General features: G+C 33.6%; 1 protein-coding gene across 3 annotated transcripts; it reads right to left on the reverse strand.

Annotated features, from left to right (window-relative positions):
- Nucleotides 1-3,688: 3,688 nt before the first annotated feature.
- LOC126714184 (uncharacterized) lies at nucleotides 3,689-20,724 on the reverse strand. Of its 3 annotated transcripts, XM_050414215.1 has the most exons (16): nucleotides 20,524-20,724; nucleotides 19,033-19,140; nucleotides 17,391-17,933; nucleotides 17,046-17,322; nucleotides 14,972-15,267; nucleotides 13,375-13,557; nucleotides 12,390-13,145; nucleotides 12,172-12,263; nucleotides 12,010-12,069; nucleotides 11,835-11,923; nucleotides 10,295-10,876; nucleotides 9,834-9,908; nucleotides 7,766-7,836; nucleotides 7,609-7,666; nucleotides 4,998-5,253; nucleotides 3,689-4,778 (listed from the first exon to the last, which is right to left on the reverse strand). In XM_050414215.1, the coding sequence occupies exons 3-16, from the start codon at nucleotides 17,798-17,800 to the stop codon at nucleotides 4,057-4,059; spliced, it is 3,927 nt and encodes a 1,308-aa protein (XP_050270172.1). In that variant the 5' UTR covers nucleotides 17,801-17,933; nucleotides 19,033-19,140; nucleotides 20,524-20,724; the 3' UTR covers nucleotides 3,689-4,056. The 3 variants fall into 3 exon arrangements, with proteins under 3 accessions (XP_050270172.1, XP_050270171.1, XP_050270173.1); XM_050414214.1 differs by lacking the exon at nucleotides 19,033-19,140; XM_050414216.1 differs by lacking the exon at nucleotides 19,033-19,140 and having other exon boundaries at nucleotides 14,972-15,255; nucleotides 20,524-20,723.
- Nucleotides 20,725-23,686: the final 2,962 nt, after the last annotated feature.

The following is a 23,686-nucleotide window of genomic DNA, read 5'->3' on the forward strand; positions in this document are numbered from 1 at the left end:
TCTACTAATCCTTGATTTAAGCTTGAAGGCTATATTTCAAGATGGGTAGGTGTTGATTGAATCCTATCCTGAAGCTGTTGCTCTCTTTGTATCTCGTGACTCTTTGCAGTCTTTTTACCAATGAAATGTTCCTCCTCTTGATTGTTTTTCTTTTTTTCTTTTTTTAAACCTGGATTATGAGTAGTTTGGGCCTGATCATTGTTCTAGGCCCAGCTTGGTCTTAAAGTCCAGGTCCGAACCAGTATTTTAAGACATAGTGGAGGCTCAAAGCTGGTCCAAACCTGGCCCGGACGATGATTGGGTCAAATAAATACCACTTAAAAAAAAAAATGGGAATAGTACGCAAATTGCGAAGGACGATGGTAATAAAGCATTTGGAAAAGTGAGCGAGGAGAAACAAAACAAAAACAAACAAACAAAAGTTTGAGAGCATTCTTTAGGTTGTTTAAAGCACCTTGAGAACAAGGGCCGGTGTTGCTTACACGAACCCTCACATTAATTTGACTTATTTTTAGCTTGACATATATATGTATTTTTTGATAGGTATAGCTTCATATGAAGTTAAAAGAAAATTTGAATACTTGCGCCTTTGTTTGTGCGACCACAGAGATATTTTTTATTCAATTTCTACTTCATTCTATTTCTTCATTTATTTTGCTAGGTAAATAGGAAGGACAAGAGAGGTGATATTTGAACCAAAGACACAATGGACACGTCATAGAGTGCATCAGTGCAATACCACTGCTAGAGTTTTACTTTTTCTTTTTCTTTTTTTTTTTGGGAAGTGGACTTTTACTAATGTTAAGTATATGTTTGGATATCGCTTATTTTGCTAAAAATTTATTTATGAAAACAATAAAAAAATAATTTCTAAATTACTGTTCACTGCTGAAAACACTGTAGCTTTGTCTTAATACACTGTTCATTGGACATGAACAGTGCAACAGATGCTGGTAAAAAATAATTAAAAAAAAAAAAAAAAAAAAAAAAAAAGCAAAAGCGCAAATGCGATCCAAACAGACACTAAATGCTTTAAAGCCAATTTATTTCCAAAAACGAATACTATTTCTTAGCCTACATTACTAAATTTCTTTTCACATTTTTATTACATTATTTCTCTTACTCATTTTTTAACACAAAGTACGCGAAAGAAATTGGTTCTAACTGCCAACATATCCAAGCACGACACATGTTTGTGCAACAAAAAAACCCAATGACACGCGTTCACAAAAATATTTTCACAATCAGGCAATTGGCTCACTTCGTCCTGTTTGTTGATATAGTGATAGTGATTTTGTTTTTGTTTTGGCCAATTATAGGGGGAGAGAACTGGCAGGGTTAATGCAAAATCACTGCAAGAGATGCTTGAGCCTAGAACCACTGACCACCCCTCAAACCCCAAGCACCCTCAGAGCCCGTTTAGATGGAGGGAGGAAGGAGGGAGAGTGGAAGAGAGTAGAGTAGAGTTGGTTGAAAATAAGCTAATTTTGGAACAAATCTACTCTACTCCCCCTCCCTTCCCTTCCCTTCAATCCAAACGGGCCATTAATTTGTGCAAGTGAAAGCTTTTATAGTATACACCATACTTTATCACTATAACTATATCCCATTGCTTGATAAATCGCAATCGCAATCAACTACAAGCAGGATGAGCACATGTATCCGTGGAGGCAATCTATTCCTATCACCACACCAAAACAACAAAATTACTACCTTTACCATCTTCACATAAATTCAGCACTATTGAATTTGTTTGATCACCTGGGCATTACATGGTAAAACTCAATCTATAAAACATATTTGATAAATTACTAAAATTTATTGAAGGCAGCAAATTTATATTTCCTTAGCCAACAAGCCGAGACATACATAGGGTCCTTGTACAAACGAGACACATACCAACAAAAATAAAGCATCGATCTGATTGCTTAAAAGCCAACTTATTTTGGTAAGGGGCAGATATACAGCACTGCATTATAAACTTCAAAAATTACCTACCAGCATAAATGGAAAATGAGAGCAGAGTAAAATACTTCAATATCCTGTGTCATGCAGTGGTTTTGAGATCTCAACTGCACTAACAACATAAAACTGTAATTATGAAATGACTAAGAAAATTTATGTTTTCAATTGGCAACCTATATAAGGCCTGTAAATGAACTGTGCTAAGCTCAGCTGGATTAGAAATCTTTTTTTTTTTTTTTTTTTTTTTTTTTTTTAGTAAACAGCCAAACTTGAGCCTAGGTTTAGGCTTGATGAATTGACTATTAAATGAGCTAAGCTCAAATATAATAATGTGTTCATGAGACTAGATTTAAACATATAGAATATTATATATGTATATGTATAAATGTATAAATCGCATTAATATAGACTCAATATTGAATTGTGTAAGTTTGTACACAAGTTCATAAGATATTAAAATATTATTTGTAATTTGTTGATAATATAAATAGTCCATTTCGTAGTAAAAATAATATATAATTTTTAACAAAATGTTTTTTTTTTAATACAATACATGGTTGGTGAATCTAATTTTCATGAGTTTTTAAACAAAAATAATATTATCTAATTTCTGCAAATAATTTAATTTTAACTATAATTTAGTTATTAATTATTAGCATAGATTTGTGAAAAGGTAAAAAATTCTAGTCGTGGTGTTTACTATATATTTACTATATATTGGAAAATAATAAGTTAATCAAGTAGCTCATAAACAAGCTCAAACTTGTTCGACAATAAAAAGGAATGAAACATTAATGTGCAATATAGCTTAGTGATGAGCTCAAACTCAACTTGTGTTACCAAAAAAAAAAAAAAAAATCTATCTTGAACTTTTAATTTTCTAAATACTTGGCTTGGCTCAGCTCACCTCATTTATAGCACTAAAGGCTAGCCTCGTGAGCATCAATGCCATGTGCCAAGGCATCCTCGTGTAAAATTAAATCATAGAATGAATCTTTTAAGGAAAAACAGATAAAATCATTAAAACAAATGAAAAACTTGATTCTGTCAACCAAAGGCCAGGGCTGAAGTTAAAAGACATACCTCAGCCATACACAACTGCGTGCAAATTAATCAGGGCTTAGGAAAAGGACACCCTGGCAAATCATTCCAGGTTAAAAATAAATCCTGCCAAGAAAATCCAAGGTAGATGACTAATTCCTTACATGCTCCCTGCAATCATCATAAGGTTTAGTTCAAAAATAAAATCCCTAAAGTCATCATCATTTAAAATGGCATATGGGACTTCCTGCCACTGAGCATGACCACCTACCCTTAAGAAATAATATCACAAAATTATAGCTTATTAACAGTCCATATATACAGTGTATGACTTTCAAAGAATTACAACAGAACAAAGATTGGTAAGAAAGATCTTACCATCTGCTAGCCTGAGAGATTACAAAAAATCAGAAACCTGAAAATACAGCAAAAGTATGAAGTAAAAGAGCAAAAACCAATTTGTTTGATGAAAACTTGAACCTTGATTATATTCAGATCACTACTTAATGAATCCTACTTTCTCAAAGAAAAATCCTTGATGCACCAAACCTAGAATGAGATTAATGCATTACCACAGCATCGACAGTAACAGACAATAGGGTCAAATTGTCCATAAGGAATCATAAACAGAAAGGCATGGAAAGAAGGAAATACCTCAAATTTGAGTAAGCCAGCCAGCAGATAATAGAACAAAAAGCTGATTTTATTAGAAATATAAAATGTATGTACAAGAGGCGTTGTTCTCTCCTTTGTGACAGCTACAGCCAGATACAGTGTTTGCTAAGATATAATTTCTAGGACATACTAACTTGTACCTTGAACAAAAATTTACAGTCGAAGTCACCAACTTAATACAGGAGCAAAATCCAAAACATCCGAAAGGTTCACTCGAAAATCAACTTGTGCAGGAGTCTACAAAAGAATTTATATAACCTAATTGTGAACCGGACAGCCGAATGACCATCCCTGTAACGGGTCATTTCTTGACAACAGCAACTTTGTTTTGTTTGTCAATGGTATAATGAACAAGACTATACAAAGAAAGCAACTTCAAACTATCATATTTAAATCTGAAAGGTCATCCATTGGAATTTCAAGGCCCATGAAGTCATCATCTTGCAAACCATCTTCATCAATGTTCAGCCATGAACCCAGATCCTGCTCCTGATCATCAAGATCATCAGGCACACCTAATACATCCATTCCCGGTAATTGTAGATGGGATAAATCAAGAGACTCAGAGTCATCCAATACATCCAAGCCAAACTCATTTTTTGCCTTGACATTGCCACTCTTAGTAAGTTCATTTGACTTTGATACTGAAGGCAACGCTGGTTTAGGTTGCTCTGACATCTTGCCAACAAGACCATTTACAGACGCAGATAGCTGAGTTGTTTTCTTAGGCTTTGTTTTAGATTTCCTTTCCAGCTTAACATTGGATAAAGCTGGCCGACCAATTTTAGTATTCCCATTTCTAGATATGATCTCTCTGCTGTGTCCCTTTCCATCTCTGTCCCTCTCACTTCTCTTTCCTTTGGCACTACTTGATAGAGAACTACCAATGCCTGATGGGGAACTTGAAGTACCTATAGTACCACCGACATCATCGAGTAATAATTCCCTCTTCTTCACCCTATTTGACCATGTATCTTCTCTACTAGTAGTTTGTTCGGATAAGTTGTTCACAGGTGGAAGCACATCCAAGGAGTTAATATCATGGTTGTCTGCATTTTGACTAAATTGTGAAGGGCTTTTCTGTGAACTCAAGGAACCTGCAAAAGAAACAAAAGATAACAGTCCACAACTAAATCACATCACACTAACACAACAAAAAAGACGGAAGAAATCCGAAGACTGCAAATCCCCACAAAGAACTTTTCCCAAGGGATCATACTGGATGTAAAAAATAAATGTTCAAAGATATATGGAACATTAAGCAGATCACAATTATTTTTCCCGTAAGGCAACAGAGAAAATACCAGAAAACCTACCTTCCATAGAACGGATGGAGGCATATGGTTTGATTGATTCACCCTCTGTGGTAGAATCAGCTGGACGTGCACCATTAAGGTTGGAAGACCTAGAAAGAAACATATCCTTAAATAAGGGCTCACTGAAGCAACTCTTTCCTGTATCTTCAAATTGATGACATCGTTCTAATGTCCGTTTAACAAATGCCATCGCAGCATGCTTGGCCACTTTGTTACTGGAACTCTTCCCACCAGTGCCATGAGGACCCCAACATGTCTATAAAACAACAACTGTATTAAATTCCAATCCACCACATATGCAAATAAACTTTCAGAAATAGAATTCCAGCAGCATTTCACCATGTGATAGCCTCAGACATGATAATCAGACGAGGCAAAAATAATTTCCAAGACAATCTAGATGCCCTCAATCAGAATTATGTTAAATTGAAAAAAGAAAGAACACATGAAAGCAAACAGTAAAGAAATTGCAGGAAAAACATATAATGAAAATCAAGATGAATATACAAATGAAATACACACACCGAAATCAATGCAGACAGGGAGCACGCTTAAATAGAGTCATCCACCATGGTCAGAATTTTTGGATCAAAAGCTGTTGGTGCAAACTTAGAGACACTCTCCATTTGATATAACAACTTTGCAACTAAACAGCGATTCCTATAATTTGCAAGATTTTAGATTTTTTTATTTACCCCACAGATAAAATATCTAAAGAGAATCAAAAGAAGAAATCCTCCATGGAAGCATGTGTTTACAGACCTTAACTGCCAAATTTTTTTCAAAAGTTGGTTGACGCATACAGTTTTCTCATAAATTTGTTACAACTTACAAGTACCACTCCTTAATTGAGTCTATGAAAAGCCTAACTATAACAAGACTGCCAGCAATACACCATGATCCAGTAGGCCTTGTAACTAGGACTTTTAGGGTCCGTTTGGTTGGAGGAGAGGAAAAGTGGGAGTATAGAAAATGGGAAGAGGATAGAAGAGATTTAGTTTTCTCTCATTTGTGTTTGATTGAGAAGATGGAAAAGTGGAGATGGAAAACTTATTTGTTTGGTTGAGAAGAAAAATGAGAGGATGGAAAATGAAGTTGGTATAAATTTACAATTATATCCCCCATTAAATAAAACAAAAAAAGTAACAAATTTGTTATTAAAAAAATTGTGTATGGACACTTCTTTTTTTTCTTTTTTTAAATAGCACAAGCCAAAGCAAGATGAGCACCAAAAAATAAATAAATAAAATACTGAGGAGTACAAGAAAAGCCCCCAAAAAAAAAAAAAAAAGCAAATGGCAAGAACATGCCCAGAAGAAGGAAAAAAATAAAAAAATAATAAAAAAAGGCAAGAACGCAGCCCCAAAAAAAAATTTGGCAAGAACATCGCCCATGTGCACTGTGCACATGGGCATTTTGGTCAGCCCAAATTGAGCTTTTCTCCCCTTCCTAGTTTTCTCCCCATTTTGGTGAGAACTTTTTGGTGGGCCCAAGGAGAAAACACCCGGGCCCCACCACTTATTTTCCCTCCTCCCCTCCCAACCAAATAACCACTTAAAATGCTATCTCTCCACTTTTCTCTTCTAAATTTTTCATCCTCCCTAAAATCCCTAAAATCCCTCTAAATAAACACACCATTAAGGATGGGGCAATGTTGCCATAGGTCTTAGCTCCATATCTTATCAAAAATAACAAAGAAAAAGAAAATCCAGTTGCTTAACACTTGTATACTGGCCCAAGATTCCTCATTATTAGATTTAAATCCACTTAAGAGCAACAATAGAAACAGGTAACAACTTGGACAAAAACCATAAGGTCTTGACCCATTTCAGTGGACATGGTTTTCAATAATAGTCGTCTATAATGACAATCAAACTTGAAGCAAATCTTAAAAGAAGTCATTCAGGAAAGCCATCATAAATCAGAATATTAAATAGCAAGGTTTAAACTTTAAGGGTTCCTTGAGACCTAGAATATACTGCATTTTTCACTTTCTCCATCCTTTTTTTATTATTTAATTGATGCACCCCCCCCCCCCCCTCTTCTCTCTCTCTCTCTCTCTCTCTCTCTCTCTCTCTCTCTCTCTCTTAACAGTAGAGATTTTCATCTTGAAGAGAGCAAGGAGGGTTTTTTTTTTTTTTGGGTTGGGGGGGGGGGAGGTAGTCAACAATATTGTCTGTCTAAAGAAAAACCAAATGGAAACTGATAAGATCATCCTTAGTCGATAATTTTAGGAAACCCTTCCAGTTGTTGATGTTATGTACTTAACAAACATGGACCTGAAGAATTGAGGTGCTCAAACCATTACCATCTCCTATTTTCCTCTTCTTTGTTCTGTATGGTCCAGCATTACACCTACTCTGCTTCCTGGCCCTCACTGGAGTAGTTACAAGAAGCTTTAGGGGCTGCTAATATCAATTTTGCTACAGTTTTATTTTATTTTATTTTTTTGTCCATCTTTTTTCCTTTTTCCTTTTTCACCATGTCATTTTAGCTCTTGGTTATGCCCCACCAAAGTCATATCAATATTTTCAAACAAGGAACATGGGAGCTAATTCCAAATTAAAGACAAAAGAGGGAGATACAGAATACTGAACATTAAGAAGATTACCATATACTTCTCATAGGCCATTCTCACAAGTCTGTCAAGGGCACGTTGTTCAAACTCCCTACACAAGAATAGAATGTTTTGTTTACACCATGATGAACAAAAGCTTAGGTTAAACATAGCATGGAAGATTTTCAGAAAATAAAGCATTAAATCTTACTTTTCTTGAAGATCTTTCATGGCTGAGGAAGACTTCAACAGTCTATCTAGCAAGTCTTTCTTCTTGGAAAACTAGCGCATCAACAAACACATTCATATGATGAGAATCTTATAAAAAGAATCTAGCTCATTGTAAGATGGAAAGTTCAACTATAAATAATGTCATGATACATGCGAAATGAATATTCCTTTTCCATTTCCAACTCCATTTTTTTTCCCATTATAAATACATTTACTTGAAAAATTTTTCAACTAAAATAGGTATATCCACTACATAGACTATTCCATACTAACCATAAGCGGACAGGAGGTTGTAAATGAACACAATATAGAAGAGAGAGCATAAAGGCTTTTGCAAAGGTTCAAATAAGGAGAGTGATCCACTATCATCACTTTTATTTGTTCTAGTGATGGAGGTGTTGAGTAAGATACTCTCAAAAGCTGTAGAAGGGCGGTTTATTCAGGGGGAGGAAGGGAAAGTGAGCCTCTGATGATTTCACATCTCTTGCTTGCAGATGACACGGTGATTTGGTGTGGGAATGATCTAGAAGAGATTGGCTATTTGGAGTTCTGTAGTGTTTTAAAACTCTCCTTGGGTTAAAAAGTAATTTAAGCAAATCCGAAATTGTTCCCACTGGAGAAGTTCCAAAAATATCAGAGCTTGGCTGAGATTCTTGGTTGTATGATATTGACTCTACCTATGAAATAATTGGTACTACCATTGGGGACTAGTTATAAATTCAAAGCAATATGGGACCCAATTCTGGAGAAGATGGAAAGGAAGTTGGACGGTAGGAAGAAGCTTTATTTTCCAACTTCATTTTGCTTAAGAGTAAACTCTCCAACAACTTAACCTAAAGTTTTCCTAAGTGAATTGGACAACAATCTATAAGCCAATTCAATACAGTGGACTGGGGGTCCGAAGCCTAGAATGATTTAACGGTGCTTTGCTGGGGAAAAAGTTGTGGTGGGTATCCTATGGGCTATGGATATTGATACATTATGGAAAACCATGGTGGCTACAAGATTTGGCAATATATTGGGAGGTTGGACTTACGGGGTCTTAAAGGTCTCTTTTGGAAACATATTCGAAATGGGTGGGGGAAATTCACTGCTTTTATTGGGGTTGAGGTCAGTAATGGCTACCGCATTCAGTTTTGGCTAGACTTATGGTGTGGGGATGTCATTCTTAAGAAGGCCTTTCCGGCACGATTTCACATAACTCAGAATAAAGAGGCTTCTGTAACAGACCATATGAATTGGACTAATGGTGTTTTGCATTGGGATGTTTTGTTTATCTGGGTTGTTCATGATTAGAAGTTGGGGATTCTACAATCATTTTTGGCTCCTCTCAAGTCCGCCAAGGTTACTAGGGATAGGGAAGACTGGATGTGCTGGATCCCGTTAGGAGTGGTATTTTTGCAGTCAGGTCATATTATAAGGCTATTACTCCTGGTAGTTCACAAAACATTTTGTGGAAAAGTATTTGGAAAGTCAAGGTTCCTGCTAAAAGTAATTTTTTTCACTTGGACAGCAGCTAGGGGGAAAATTCTATGGATAATCTCCAGAGGCCTCATATTTGTACTGTCAAGTGATGTTGCATGTGCAAGAACAGTGGGGAGACTACAGACCATTTCCTTCTTCATTGTGCTTGCGCACAATTTTCTCTCTTTGATTTTGTATGTTTGGTATACATTGGGCTTTGCTCAGGAGGGTAGTGAATTTTCAGGCTTGCCAGAAAGGGAGTTTTGGTCAACATTGTTTTGTGGATATATGGGATGGTCATTCCCTTAAGTGCTATGTGCACTATTTGGCAGGAAAGAAACCAGCCTACTTTTGAAGGGGTAAAACATTCATTTTTGGAGCTAAAATAGTTTTTCTTACCACCTATGTATGGTGATGGCTGCATTCAGTGGTCACTCATTTTCCCCCTTGGAGGAACTTCTAATCTATGTGATTTCTGATAAATATTGTGGTATCCCTAGTACACTACCTGTGTACAAGGAAAGCCTGACTGTTTCGAATACTTGATAAAATTTACCTAAAAAAAATAAAAAGGTATCAAATACCTGTCCTTGGGACTTCTCTTCTAATCTACTGATTTCGTCACTGATTCCCTCATCCTCCATCTGTGCCATGTCAGGCTGAATAACAAAGAACATGCAATCAACATACTACAGTTAAAACACCTCAATAACAAAGGTAAAAAAGCATGATATAAAGCATTCAAGCATAACTAGGAAAAAAATAAAACCCCATAGCCCCTACACCGTCACCCCCCCAAACAACACAAAAAATCAGAAAAAGAGCAGAAGCTTCAAGGGGACATATCAGAACAAGAGTAGAAGCTTAAGGGGACTTCTTTTTCATAATGATACAGAAATCAAACATTTGATAAATATAAGCAGCCAATTATGTAACTGTCAAAATAATCTCTGAGATCGTATTTAACAATAAAAAAATCTCCACCATCTAATGGAACAAAAGAGAATGTAAAATTAGTACTAGAGTGCTGGTAGAAGTGACTTACCACAGGTTCTGGAAAAATACCAATACTTTGAATCTCCAGGAGAAGTTTTTCATTTATATGCATATTATCATACAGATATTCTGAACAGCCCATGCTAGGCATCAATGTTTGATCTGAATGTAAACCATTTGGAGAATGACCAAAGTTTGAGTTCATCCCTGTGTTCAGGAAGCCCACCATATCACTTTCGGGTTCATCATGCTCCATCTTACCAGTTATCCTATAGCCGTTAAAAGCAGTAGGCCCAGCAAACTGAAAGTTAATTAATGACTGGTGGTTCAAACTATTTGATTCCAAATCTCCATCCATCTCATATGCGCTAAATTTTAGGTCTTCAATTCCATTACTACAATCCTCCTCGGAAATGAGAGCTGCTATGAGTCTCTGATATAAAGGAATCACACTATGATCCCCTATACCTGGTACTAACTGTTCTGCAAGAAGTTCGATGCTTCTTGCTTCAGTAGCAGGCTCCATCTCTCTCTCATGTTCAATAAACCCAAATCCATTAGGAACGGTACTGCAGCCATTAACATTAGAATGAACTGGGGTTGATGTAGGAACCAAGTAATCAAGCTTTCCCTGACAAATTAAACGAAAATAAATAAAATATAAATAAAATATTATAATTGCTCTTAAATATGAAAGGATTTTAACTAAAAAAACTACGACACTCCGAACTATATATAGATAGACAGATAAAGACCATACCTTAATTTGCACTATTCAGAAACCACAAAAATTTTAAAACATTATACTTCAAACTACATAAAAAAACTTTTAAAAAAAATTTTAAGTGACCAAGAAATATGATACTGGCTAAAAAAAAGAGTACTTAAACATGTAGCTAGTAAGCTTCAAATTCATTATAAAAAGAATAAAAAAAGTGTGTTTCAATTCTCAATATTAGGTTCAAGGCTCTAAGAGTTGATACTCACGGACTTAATAATACAACCTTAGTGCAGTGACACAACTTCATATAATAAAACAAATAAACAAAAGAATAAATAGTAAGCTATAAAAAAAAAAAATAATAATAATAATAAATAAAGAAGATGGGAAGGGAGAAGATAAAAGGACAAAAACAGTAAAATACAAGATAGAAAAACATGAAGAACTCCAAATTGGCAAAAACAAAATCACTTATATGCATATAACCATTTTTCTTTATGTCATTTGAATATCCTATGATTAACAAAGACTGCATCCACAAATCTGAATAGAGCAAGTAAATCTGCCAAAGCAACTACAATGTAAAGAATTTACTTCTTTTTGTCTTATTTTAATTTTAGGGTAAATATCAGGTTGCTTGTTAATTAATTAAAACAACAAATGGATTTCTGATCCAATAAATCATAGAAACAAACACTAAAACCTGTTAAGTTTCCACCAAGTCAAAGAGATAACTTGTTATATGAAATGCAATTATGCTGCCAACTTTACCTATACCACTTTTTTTTTAACACAGTGAAAACAAAGTCTGCAAGATATGATTATATATCTGATATAAAATTTAGCAATAGAAAGGGTGGGCCATTACTTGTTGCTTTAAGAAAGCAATGTCAGCATCAGATATAAATCCAAAAAGTGACTCCATCTGCTTCCAAAAGGAGCTGGAAAAGGCACGAGCTGCAGCGACAATCAAATCAATTAACCCAACAACTACAAGTATTTTGGCAACAAGATGAATGCAAAATTTTCAGTGAGAACAATACCAGGATTAATGACAGCAGTTGCCGCAGCCAATAGCTCCTCATGCCCATCATCTGACCCAACTAAATAAAATAAAACCAAAAGTGATTAAGAGGAAAAAAATAAATAACCACAGAAACTTAAGGGTTTATAAATGTTCTCTTAAACAGTTGTAGTTCAACTACCAAGAAAATCTGCTGCATTGATCGCTGTATGCTTTTGACGAGCATACGGCTTACGGTCAGAAAGTTTCCTAGTTGGTGGACGACCTGCCTTGCTGAATGAAAGATTTCATAAAACTATTAGACATCAATCCAAGTGGCCCAATATTGTTAGACAACAAATTTGGGAGAAATTTATTAGACAACCAGAAAAAAAAAGATATTTGATGAAAATGTCTAACCTTTCAGTCTTATCAAGACCAAGCCTGGCACTCCTAAGCTGTTTAGCTGTTCCAACATTACCAAGCTTCTCAACTGTCATTGGCATGAGAGATCTTGTGGATGTAAAACCACGCCCAGTTCTCCCTTGTCTTCGAACACTATCTCCAATTTCTTCCCCAGTAATTGGCTTGTTCTTTCTTGACGGCAGGACCAAAGCGGACACCTTTTGTACATTCTGCCCAACCTTCTCATCTATCTCATCAGACTTTTTGCACTTATCCCTGGATTTAGTTTCCACAGCCCCTGACTCCTCACTTTCAGATAAGGCGGCTGAAGACAAGGTTTCACCTTTTAATTTCACTTGTTGAGGAGAACTGCCAGGCATGCGTCTGGCAAATCCCAACCCAATGTCATTACCAACAACATCAGATCCAGTATCCAGAGCAGGAGTTTCATCATTACTTGAAACAATAGGAACAAGATTTTTTCTTCTTGCAGTACGGGAGATCTTCTGTGGCCTCTGGCCAGCCCAATGGGCAACAGGTGGGGATGAAGACTGTGTTGAGGCCATTCGTTTGCGATTATTGGATCCAACAGCAGCAGGGGGCTTGTTTGTGCAATTAGATAGTTCCCAGTCATTAGGAACATTCGCTCTCTGGACAACAGGGGACAACTTTGGTGCAACACCAGAACCTGATCTTGGAGCCCGAACAGATGCATTCATTTTCGTGTTTGAAGTAGGACTAGCTGAATTGAAATCATCACGAACATTTGTCCTGAGCATTGCACAACACAAAGAAAATGAAAATTATTATTAAGAAAAACAAAAAACAAAAGAGTCAGAGAAAAGGGGGTTTTCAATATCAAACTAAAGGTTCCTCCAACAGAAAATAATGGAACACAAGCCTCCAAAGAAGAAAATAATTTTCATAAGAAACAATTGCAATTATAATATGGTCAAGAAGACAAAGTGACCAAAACTCAAGAAAATAAGGATGCACATACTTATTAATAGCTCTAATGTTCACCCTTTCCTTATCTGAACCAATAGGACGATCTCTCCTATCATTGACCAGGGAACTATTGTCGGCATCGGTCCTAGGGACAGATGAACGCATGCCAAAGCCAGTCTGTTGAGAGTTACCATCTGATTTTCCAACTCCAACAACTCCATTAGGGACTCCTGGCCTATATAAAGACACATTTCAATATTACCTCTCAAATAAAGAATTATTAATGATAAAACTTACCAAAAAATAGAGTTATAAATGATAATTATTAAAATTAAAGTTTGTTTCATAAAATGACAGTCAATTCCTCCCCCCAAAAAAAAGACTTAAATGTTCAAAGAAATGTCACTTGAAACAGATGCCCTAACATCTAAGTTTCCCCTACACTTACTTAATTCTTTGAGTTAGGGTAGCCTTTTCCCATCTATACTACAAGGCTAAATCCTCAAGAAAAGTACTCTTTCATTCTTCACAATTCAATTTATGGGCTTGATTCTAATTAAAACTTGCAGAAAGTTAACCAATCAGCACTGCTAGGCCAAAAAAGAAATTACACAATATCTAAACAGAGATTTGTATCCTTAGCATCAAGTGCTTTCACCTTTTAAGCAGTATGTGAATATGATATAATAGACAAAGTGTCAGTTTCTGGATATTTTGAAATATAAAAATGAATATTGTAAGTTCAAAATTGCAAATATATTTTCCTGGACTTCATTAAACTTTTGAGTCCTATAAACCAAATATGCATCCATAAGGCTATAGTTGCGTGCCTCATGCAATTAGGTGAAACCAAAGGTTTACTAACCATTAATATCAAACATTGAGGTGTTTTCCTTAACTTTTTACCTTGAGTGTAGCCTATATAAGGATAATACAGCATTGAATGATGACACAGAAAAAATAATAAATGAATTTGAATATAAAAGAATGAAACCCAAAAAAAAAAATTTACCATTTATGCGTGTCTTTACTTGCCCTCTTGCCTAGTTAATACATTACTACTTTAAAAAGATGCTAATTTGTACTTCCTTACTACTCTCAATGTTAGCAGTAAACCTATCTCTTAAACCATAAAAATTAAGAATAACATCCAACTAAAAACCTACATGGTGTAAAAACCTCAGATGCATAAAGCAGAAACTTTACCCCTTTTAAAAGTTTAGATATCCTAAGAAGAATAAGAGTACATACTATTTAATGGGGAATACGCAGAAAGGAAAATAAAGATAATAGAAGAGAGAAACAATGCAATTACAGTATAAGGAACATCATCTTTATCAACAATCATATCTACCCCCACAATATTTTTTAAGTGGAGGCTTCAACATATGGACACAAGTTTATCAGCCATCAACAGCATTCTTTAGTTTTTATGCTATTCAGTAAAGGCTCTTAATGATTACAGAGGACACCTGTATCCTACAAAGTGCTAATTGTTATCAAGTTTCTCTCAGGGAAAAAATAAATAAATAAAAAACTACAACAAAATGGCAACTAAAAGAACCTGCATTGCCAAGTGGGTACTTTTAATAGATGCTATTATTAGAATAGTCATTATGAGATGTTTGAATACTAGTAAGAAGTCAAACCTGAAACCATGGGATTCATTACTCAACCTCGACCGGGCATCAGCAACAGGTCTTTGCTGTATTCCCTGTTTAGGTTCCCGGTAGCCATCAATTGGTTTAGTTGACGTTGTACCTGGAGAAACATCTGGCTTAATACCAGAACGCTTCTTCTTCATTTTTGTCTTTTCCCAATCGACACCAATATTTAATGATCGATCCTCAGCCTGAACTGCACCACTATTTGCAAGCCTTAGCATTTCTCTGTCCCTATCTATAGCCCCAGATGGCCTGACAATGGCATTACTCTGCACATCCATCTAGATTTATCAGAGTCTATGTCAGACACCTCTAAGAGGAATAATAACTCAGGCAATGGGCATGTCACACAAAAATTTAGGTAGACCAAATAAAAACATATAGAGCAAGAAAATCCAGCATGCCACCAAATGCATAATATAATATAAGAACAATAACCTGAACAGGTGCACAAACACATATACATATAATGTAAGAAACTACAAAGTAAATAAGTTACCTGCTAGAACTGAAATGAATAAAAACATATAAACAACAATAAATACCATATCGTCTCACACAATCAAGACAAGAAGAAAAAAATTTCAAACTAAGTAATAACTGTAAAGGGAAATTTAACTGAAAGAGAGCTTTCACATTATATGGCAGCAATGTATATACATAAACACAGTTGTCAAAATGTGAATCATATTATGAATCAGTTTTGTTTTATTTTATTTTATTTTTTTCATGTATCATATCGTGTATCGTAAGATACACAAACACCTAAAAAAAGTATAAATATATATATAAAAGGTATATTCATTATAAATTTATAATATATTCAACTAATGACTAATTTAATCATTAATTATGTAATAATATTTAGCAGAGCTAACTAAACAAATCAATTTAAAATGCGTTTATAACATCCATGTTCAAATTGATTTGTAATATATAACATATGAGCCAAAATTATAATTTTTTTCTCATCATATTCGTCATCTTTCCGAATCAATTCCATCTAATTCAATGTTATCATCATGTTCATCATTTTGCAAAGTTATTTCTTCATTGACATTTTCTTCCTTATCATCAACATTTACTATTTTTTCATTTTCTTTTGTTTTAATTATTATTTTTATATCAAGGCATTCTTAACAGACAACTCAAAATGAAAATCTTAGAGAAACTTAGAACTTTAAAATAGAAGAACAATATGTGAAACCCCAAATCCGAGACCAATCAAAAAGAGTAAGAGCAAACAAATCCTTCAAATGATCCAAGGAGCTCTCCCTATCTTCAAAAGTAAGACCATTCCACTCCTTCGAAACTTATAACAAACATAAGATATAACAAAAATAAATACTAATTATATTTTCATTTAATACCTTATTCATGGAACAGAAATGCAAATATGAAAGTGAAGTGTCAAGTGAGTAGTCCAAATTTTTATTACGCTCAATCAAATAGCCCAATAATTTTATGTTAAAAACAAGTCTAACAACTTGTTGACTTGAATTAAAGCACAAATCTTAACAAAAAACTCAATTTAAGCCCACATAGCTATGTATTGTGCGATTTTACAATATGACACAATTCATACAATGTATAGTACAATTCATGAGCATGTTCGATACATATCAATGATACAGTACTTTTTCACTCAATACGATATGTATCAAGTATTGTAAGGTACTAAAAATTATGCATAAACATAAAAAATCATGTTATCCACAAGAACTATAACGTCATATGGTGATCGTCAAAAGGCAGCAACAAACAGAAATCAAAAACTAATAAGGAAAAACTTAGGTACAGTTCCATAAGTGTGGTAGATTAGATTCCCCAATTTAATTCAAACACATGATTGCATTGACCTATAAAACAAAAATAGTGTTATCTTTTCAAAGGACAATTAAATTCAACTCATCAATGTGTTTGAATTTAATTGGGAAACCTAATGTACTACACCTAAGGTATTGTGTAGTTTTACCCAAAAATAATCCAAAAACCAATATGATAATTATAATAATTGTTGCAAGTTAATTAAATGAGACATTCATCCAAAGTAACATACCCTCACATCCAGCAAAGAAGTTCGAGTGCGCTTGTTTGGGACAGCATTTTTAGTCCTTTCTTCAGGTTTTTGCTGCTCAAGTTCAAAACCACTGGCAATGGCATGACTCTGAATTCCAATCTTTCCTACATTTGTCCCCAAGACTGACCGATCATTTGATAACACACTAGACCGGTCATTAGAGAAACCATCTGATCGAGATCTCTTCTTTGATGGTATGCTTGGGAAAAATTTGTTAAATACAGATAAGGCTTCATTGAAAATTTTCATACGTTCCCTGTTAAATATTACAATGTTATAACTAGTTACAACTCCAATCTAAAATGCAAAGTAAATAAAAACTACCTCGCCTTGACAGAGCATTCACGAAGACCAGCCTTTGCTCGTTTGATTTCGTCTGCTAATGGTAGCAGCTTGCCTTTCGAATAAGCAGATGGAGAATCATCTGGTGAAATGCCAAGTGCAACACTAACATGTCGTTTAAACTCCACTTGGCGCATAGACTTATAATCTGCAACCACTGTCTTCGGATCAAAACGCATGCATTGGAAGAAGTTCAGCACATCTCCTTGTGTCACTGTGGAACTGCTTCTAGACATGTTTGGAAGAGAAGACAGAATTGGATTCTCCATGCTCTCACGAAAGCTGCTCGACCTGTCCAATTGAGCAGCTATGTGGGATCCACGCTGCCCACTGGTGTATAATGGTCTATCCGGGCTACTAGAAGGCAAATCAAATTTGCTAGAAGTTGCCATTGCATTAATTTCCACACATCCACTGTGTCACAAACCCAGAAAACACAGTGGTGCATGACAAATTTGAGATAATATAGCACATAAAGGCTGAATTTATGCTACTAATAATGACCAGCTGATCCAGACAGTTCTCCTGCAATGGAGAAACCAAATATGCAAATTACATGACATATGTAGGGGCTTCACATCCTATGTTTCTTAATGCTTGTAACACATATATAACTTGAAATTACAAGTAGATTGAAGGTCCAGACAAATCACTAATAGTTCATGACAAAACATGTTTGAGCATGCACATGTGCGCATCTCTTTGTGGATACACACAATAAAATAAACCAATATGCATAAACTATAGAACTTTAAAATCTATAATATTCACCCATTTTCACACTTTTGAGATCCAAAACAGAAGGTACTACAATATCCTCCATAGAGAAAAGATTTTTTTTGTACAGATGAACAACTTTGTCAATAAAGTGGATGGATGAAGCCCCCACAAAACGAAACTGCTATTTATTAATTTGTTTCAGTTGGTGTTACCACTAGCTTCTACAAATTCATTTCTTTTATATTTTCTTGTACTGCCACTTGTTCGTCTCAACACACTCTATGCTTTTTGATAAGTAAGATTTAGTCCCAAGGAGAGGAAAAAGGGGAGATTCAAACTAATGACCTCTGCTTCATGAGGCGTGGTCCCCAGTCAATTATGCTATCACTTGGGGTTACACTCTTTGCTATACACTTTTTTCTTGAAGCATGTCATTTCCTTGGTCAAGGAAATTTAATTGCATCTCTCCATTGTTCTAACTAACTAGTATCCATGAAATGCAAAGCCTCATAATCTAAGTATCTCCCAAAATTATCAATTAGGATCAGAATGTTTATGCTCCAATGATTTCCTAGTCTTTGCAAGCTTGTTTGAAGATTTTGCCAATCAAAGTAAGCCAACATATCTTTAGGAGAAAAAAAAAAATTAACAAGCTACTGGTCAAAAACCAAGTATCAATATCCTAATATTTTCCTTATCCTTAGTGAGGAACAAGAAAAAAGTGACATGAAATTACAATCTTCCTTGAAAACTTAAGCAACTAGCCCCTGCTAAAATTACACACAGAGAAGTGTTCAATCATTAATGCAATGGGTTGTCATAATTATAAATTTTAATTAAGACTAATATAATCCTTTTTTATAAGTAACATAATACATAATCAAGTTCAGACACAAGGACTTACATGCTGCATTAACAACAAAGTGAATCAACAACCTGGACTCCAACCTTGAACTGTTTTATAATAAATAACATTGCCAATTTACAACCCATGCCCCCTCCTGAGTAAGGACTGCATAGAGAGAGCAAGAATAACAAACAATTGTGCATTTGATTAATATCAGTCACAAAAAAATCCAACTTTGCTTATACTCAGGAATAAGGATCTTCTCCATTTACTTGTGAAATTAATGGATTCCATTTTACGATGAAGACTTAGCTGTCACAATACTAAAGGTGTAAATAATGCAACATCATTTAAGATCAGTTATTATCCTTTAGTTAGTCAATTGAGATTTTAGATGACATGACATCATATAAACTTTTAGATTTGTCAAAATTACACTTTATCCTAAAATGGGCAGAAAAGCAAAATGGCTTTCTTAAATAGAGTAGTTAGTAAACTAAGTTTATATAAAAAAATAAAAAATAAAATTTTAAAAGGGACATATATGATATTGCCCGCACCCAAACAATGGCTGAAATTTTACTTGCACATGAAATAAACCTACATGGTAAAACTGTCACGACTGACATAGCTGGTCATACTCTTTTAATTTAAGGTAAAAATTATTGGATTAAGATCCTCTCCATTTCATATGGATCTACTTCACGGTTTCAAATTAAATATTACAAATCTAAACATGTATCTAGACCACCACATTTAAACGTCATCAATTTTTAAATGACGTAACAGCATGCACACTGTTAGACACAATTAGAAAGAAACAAATTATATATAAATATGTGTGTGTGTGTGTGTGTGTGTGTGAACAAAAAAATGGAGTCTCCATTTCACTTGGAATGAAGACAATCCGTGTCCAAAATGACCACCATTGATACATTAATTTCAACAGCAACTTCCCCAAAATCACTTGAATAACTTTCTGTAAATACCAGCCAGTAGGGGTAACAATTTTTTTCAAATTACATTCCTCTGTATAAAATTTTTTTTTTTTTTTTTTTTAAAAACCCACTCTTTTTTTTTTTGTCTGGTATTTCTCTTAAGTTCACTTTCTCAGTTAAATTATTCACCATTAAATTTTCCACCAATGACACAACATAAATTATCCTCTATTATATCATTCTAATTTAATTTAATTTAAATAATAATAAAAAAAAACACACACACGCAAATTAAATATACTGACACATAAATTTGGCTACTATAAGCTTAAAATTACTGTTTCTTCTTAATTATTCGATTTTTGTCTCAATCTCAGTTCATCAAACATAACCTAAGAGAAAAATCGCAAACAAAAAAGGAAACCCTAGAAGTTGAATCACAAGCAAAAACCCAGAAAAGGAAACCAAAATCCATCTTCAATTACCCAAAAATAAAAAAAATAAAAACTTAGAGCAAACCACAAAAAAAAAACCCTAGAAATTAAATCAGCATAGATTTTTTATAAAATTTAAAAAAAAAAATTTTAAAATAAAAAAGAAAATTGTATACCTTTCGAATTGTAGTATCAGTGTAGGTGCTCGCTACGATTGAGAGATTTAGGGAAAATTTAAGAGTTCATTTAGGTTCCGAATTTGGTATTTTTGAGGTTTGTTTTATGAGTTGGAGCTCGAAATCGAAGGTTCGTACAAACAAGCCATGGAGGACGAAGCACCCTGTGTTTTGATCGGCAATGAATTTGGGCTGTGTCCGAATTGCCGTTTTTGCCCATGTTTTGTTTTTATTCGGATTTTTTAGCTGCTTTTTAAGTAGGGGTATTTTGGGAATAACACTAAAAGTGTTGAGCCGGCTTAAATGAAATCCAGCTTCAAGTTTATACTACCAAATCATATGTATTTTTTTTTGTATATTTTAAGGTCATATGTAGTAAGAGAAATGATTGTGTGTTATTATTCCATTTGATTAAAAAAAAAAAAACAAAAAAAGAGTGAAATGATTGTGTGATTTGTAACAATATAAGCAATTATTGATGTTAATTATTCCTTAACAAAAATCACATTAATTAAGGATTAAGGATGTGTTCAACTATTCATTACATAGAAATTTAGTATTTGTGGGTTTTGATAAATTCTCGAGATTTATAGTTTTTGTGAATTTCTCTATTTAGATTTTTAACTTTTTTATTTTAGTTCAGAAATATTTCTTCTAACAGATTTTGTTTTCTTGATAATTATATTGTAATGAGGTATGTGTACATTATATTGTAGTGATAATAAATTGGAAATTTTGATTAGCAATGGTAAAAAGCATTGGTTTTCATTTAAAAAGTATAGTTCAATTTCCTTCTAAAAAAGAAAAAGTACAGTTCAATTTATGATGTTGCGATTACTAAATGAGTATATATAAATATATGAATTTATTTTAAACATATGATATACATCTAAACATACCCTCTTACAAATTTATAATTTTTATGACTTAAAATTATCAACTATAAAAAATTTAAAAATAAAAATAAAAACCTTGAATTTTCATGGAGTTAAAGAATCAAAATTCAAAAGTGGTGGTTTGACTATGAGTAATAGTGATAGAGGTCACGTGGTTTTGTGCAATAGACAACAAAAACTGGTTTTGATGGTAGTCGTGAACTTTTTCATTTCCAAATAAGTCTATATACAAGGCAATACTCGTGGAAATAGGAGTTGAAATGTTTGTGCCTTTGCATGATGATAAAAAATAAGAATAACGGTACAACAATGCCAATGATAAATAACGTTAAAAAACTTCTAACTCATTGGACCTAGTCGGTTGACTTTTAAACACATGGTCCTTACTTGTAAAATCGTAACAACTTAACATGCAAAGTAGCACATTAAAAAAACAGTACTTTTAGGATTATGTCACTTGCTACATTTGTTGTCACATCTTGTTAAAGTGATCAATTATGAGCCGTGAACAATCATTTTTACATAAACTAGTCGCTAACCCGTACGATGCACGGGATAGTTAAACAAAATTTATACACATTCACTTTTATTAGTACAATCATTTGAAAATAATTCTAAACTAATACCCAAATGTAAGAGACACATTGACTTACTATTTAAAGTAGCCTTCTGAAAAATTTACACATATTGTACAACTGAGCCTTAATTTCTCATCAACAATAAAAACATGGAAAGAAAATAAAAATTACAAAAATTAATTCCATTATCTTTCTTGCTATACTTTGTAATTGTACGGAATTAAGTCAACTCAATTTAAGTAGTTGTAATAAAATTGGATTCTACTATTCTCTATTCTATAGAGATATGAACATATTGGATTTCTCAAACAATTACCGGTATTGCAATAAAATGATTTATTATTGAAAATAAGAAATAAAGAAAATCTGTCTATAGTTTAAGAAACACAATATAATAAAATTAAAGAGATAAAATTTTCGGAGGACAAAATATTATAGATAATTTTAGAAACAGATTATACACTTAAAAGGTTAGTAATTTATAGCACTTACCCCCCACTATTAGTATACAGATACCAAGTGCGGTCGTCGTAACCCTTTGAAAGAACCTTTCCCAATTGGACCCTATCAAAAAAAAAAAAAAAAAACACTCAATTAACAAAATTGATCCAAAAGGGTCTAAAAAGCACACAAAATCAATTCAAAAAACAAAAATATGAGACAAAGTAATTACTTTCCGCTGCCAATGAAATCGTCTTTTGTATTGCTGTTCCAAACTACAACACTTATCTCTCTAAGGCCTTCAATTAACGAAAACACAAATTTTTCTTGGAATACCGGAGTATTATGACCATCTATACGCACACACAAAAAACAAAATCAGCATAACTCACTATAACTCTATAGAAGTCTCAAAAATATAAAGAGAAATTAAAGGGGTTGAATTTGATATTTACGTTTGGAGAGAGAGAGTTTGCAGAAACTGTGGCTTTATATTTCTTAACTTGAGAGAGGGGTAAGGTTGCTAGGGTTTTGAGGGTAAGGTTGCTAGGGTTTTGAGGTGTTATAATGTTTTTATTTTTATTTTTTATTTTTTAAATATTGTGCTGACGTGGAAAATTGTGGTGCCAACAGAGGCTTCGGTTATATATATATATATATATATATATATAGACTAATCACTTTTTCTTCGCTAACAATACCAAACATCATGTTTCTCAAGAAAAGAAAGAAAAAAAAAATTGTGTCCCTGATTCCTCTTGACAAAAATAAAAAAGTTAATAATAATAATAATAACCTATAATTAGTGGCGAAGTCAAGGTTTGACTCCAAAGAGTAAAATTTATAATTAATATACGTGTCTCCATACATTTACAAACATATATAGAAACAAGTACATAACGCATGAACACAACACGAACACATCTATAAAATACTTAAGAACAATCATAATAATAAAATGATGCTTATGCCAATATAAAGCAGTATTTTATGTTAGAAAATCCGTTAAAAATAGCATATTTATTATATTTTTTTATTTGTTAGGATTTTTATATATTAATAAAAATCATGTTGTAATTATTTAATATTCAAAATTCCACTTATAATTCTCATGCAATAACTTTTATTAATTAGGTAAAAATCTCAAGTACAGCTTATGTCAGTTTTGTTACTTATAAAATTATTAAATTATTACAATTTGAAACCAAATAGTAACTGTGAGAGGCTAAGAGTACTAGTGTTATTGGG

The sequence above is a fragment of the Quercus robur genome, chromosome 2 (genome assembly GCF_932294415.1).
Source record: "Quercus robur chromosome 2, dhQueRobu3.1, whole genome shotgun sequence".
NCBI classification, from domain to species: Eukaryota; Viridiplantae; Streptophyta; class Magnoliopsida; order Fagales; family Fagaceae; genus Quercus; species Quercus robur.

Coding starts and splice junctions, on each gene's coding strand:
- LOC126714184 (XM_050414214.1), bottom strand. CDS start 17,800: ATGGCAACTTCTAGCAAATTTGATTTGCCTTCTAGTAGCCCGGATAGA. Junction 11,924..12,009: donor AACTGCTGTCATTAATCCTG/GTATTGTTCTCA, acceptor TTGTCGCTGCAG/CTCGTGCCTTTTCCAGCTCC. Junction 5,254..7,608: donor TGGCCTATGAGAAGTATATG/GTAATCTTCTTA, acceptor GTTGTTTTATAG/ACATGTTGGGGTCCTCATGG.